Source organism: Camelina sativa, chromosome 4 (assembly GCF_000633955.1).
Source record: "Camelina sativa cultivar DH55 chromosome 4, Cs, whole genome shotgun sequence".
NCBI lineage: Eukaryota > Viridiplantae > Streptophyta > Magnoliopsida > Brassicales > Brassicaceae > Camelina > Camelina sativa.
The window spans coordinates 25,852,641-25,855,002 of record NC_025688.1 but is presented as its reverse complement, the minus strand read 5'-3'; the positions used below and the strand labels follow the sequence as shown (position 1 = coordinate 25,855,002).

The following is a 2,362-nucleotide window of genomic DNA, read 5'->3' as shown; positions in this document are numbered from 1 at the left end:
AAAAAAAAAAAAAAAAAAAAAACCCCTAAAAACAATCACATGCACTTAAAACCATACTATGAATTCGAGAAGGTAGCTTTGGATATTCTTTTACTCAGCTAACCATCTACAGGATACGTATGCTTATGAATAGCGAAGCAAATCCGACGAGTCTTTTTTTGTCTAAACATCCAAATAGTGAGAAAATCGCAATGCATCTTGAGATCATATGCCTCCACGAACTTATTCCATCCCGCACTCTTCAAAACAGGTGTGTCCTTACGTTTACCCACATCTTGAACACCATATCATGAGTACCATGAGCCTTGACGTCAGGTCCATACACTAAAACATCAAGCCCGTCAGTCCCAAGTTTATTTGTTTTTCCCAAAACATCAGCCATCATGGTTTTCCCCGGCTTCTTCCCTAACAGGAGCCTGCAGTGATGAGCCAACACGTCGCACTCCATCAACTGCTTCCGAAACGGTTTGCTGCAATCTCCCACCACATCTGGATCACCGACAAATATCGATCTCGGAGGTTTTTCCGGCGTATTGACTTTCCATTGGAGCATGTGCTGTAGGGTTTCTTCGGAATCGTCTTCCTTCACGGTTTTATTCTTCTTACGATCCTTTTTTTTCTTCGTTTGGCTACACATTTTCTCTTCCAATTCATCCTCACTTACGAATTCTTCTTCCTCTTCTTCGTCTTCTTCCTCTTCGTCCTCTTCTTCCTCATCTTCTTCCTCTTCGTCCTCTTCTTCCTCATCTTCTTCCTCTTCGTCCTCTTCTTCCTCATCTTCTTCCTCTTCGTCCTCATCTTTGTCTTCTAAAAAAACAAAAACAGGGTCTTGATAATATAGTAATAGTAATGCTTCCACAGCCCTCATATTCGTCTGGCGTTACACTTTCAGCCATCATTCCTCAAGCTCTCTTTGACGATGTAATTGGTGTTATTCTTACAAAACCTTATCATATATATATATATACTACAAAGTATATATATATATCCTTCACATGCACCATTCCTTTTTCGTTTAGTACTAGGAATTATAAAAACAATTTTTTTTTGTTTTTCCTTAAAGTAGATGGAATTAAATTGAATATAGAGTTTAATTTTTCCAAAGATATATCCTCACCCCTGTAGTAAAATTTATGTACATCTCAATTATGAAAAACTTGCAAGTATATATGGATAATCATCTTACATTAGATTTTACATACTGAAAAAAATATATAGCCTCTATATAAATTATATTTTCTTCAATATGGTAGGTAAATACACTTTTGGAGATATCAGAGCGAAGATCAATTCGATCATTCAAGCTACATTATACAATATCTCAAATCCTTTTTGAAATGGTGCAGATCCTTTCTCAGAGACACACATTTCTATTAAGCCAAATCATTCGAAGATGAAACGCATAAGAAGCCGTACTGATTTCATTTTCTCACCCTTCTTATCATACAAAGGCACAGATCGAATCCCCGGTCTTAATTCTGAAACAGGCAAGCATGTTTGTCCCCCAAAATCATCCTTCTCCGACATATCATACTCTCTTACTTCGATCCTAAGCAATGCAAGCTCTGGAACGGTCAATGGGAAACTGAATTCCTCATCCCAAATTGGGTACCAGTTGTCTTCGATTATTTTTGTCTTCCTTTTCGCGTTATCCGCTGGTACACCCACTATAAACATCTACAAATCTCATAAGTCAGCAAACTAATAAGCTTTATGAGGAATTTAATTAAAGATTGTTACAAAAATAGACCCTATATGTAAAATTGATCATTACCTTAGTGTAGAAATCAGGAGGAGAATATGCGTCAAAGTGAGTGTGACTAAAGTCCATACGCCATCCATCTCCCATATACACTTTCACCTGTTGTAAAACCCGCGGCAAAAAGATGAGGCTATAGTGACACTTAAAATGTTACATCATCTTACATGTATATGTAGAGGTTGTTGTTTTCTTGCCTTTAACGTTTCTTTCACAGGGAGTTTCTTCCTAGGGTCAAAGACTTCGTCGTGAAACCCTTTCTTCATCAAGAAGTTAGGTTTCTTGACATAACCACAACCTCCATTGGCTCTAAACATGCCGTGCATCAACCACAGAGATTTCCCATACCCCTATAAATCACCAAATGTTTCATTTGTTATTCATAGATCATTCATAGTCTTTTTGTGTATAAAGACTTTATCCATCACCAGAGGTAGCTTAAGAGTCACGATATCTATCCATAGACCTTATAAAGCGTAGTTTGTTATTACCTGCATGTTGAATGCAATCATTTGCGCTCCATGAGTCCAACCGATAAGCGGTTTGTAGTTGGAGGACTTAAATCTTGTCCCTTTTGGGTATATCCGAAGCAAATTCCGCTGT

At 37.6% G+C, this 2,362-nt stretch overlaps 1 protein-coding gene across 1 annotated transcript; it reads right to left on the bottom strand.

The window, feature by feature from the left end:
- LOC104782480 (phosphoinositide phospholipase C 6-like) lies at positions 1,124-2,349 on the bottom strand. The gene is made up of 4 exons (XM_010507418.1): positions 2,251-2,349; positions 1,957-2,109; positions 1,775-1,861; positions 1,124-1,677 (listed from the first exon to the last, which is right to left on the bottom strand). The coding sequence occupies exons 1-4, from the start codon at positions 2,269-2,271 to the stop codon at positions 1,384-1,386; spliced, it is 555 nt and encodes a 184-aa protein (XP_010505720.1). The 5' UTR covers positions 2,272-2,349; the 3' UTR covers positions 1,124-1,383.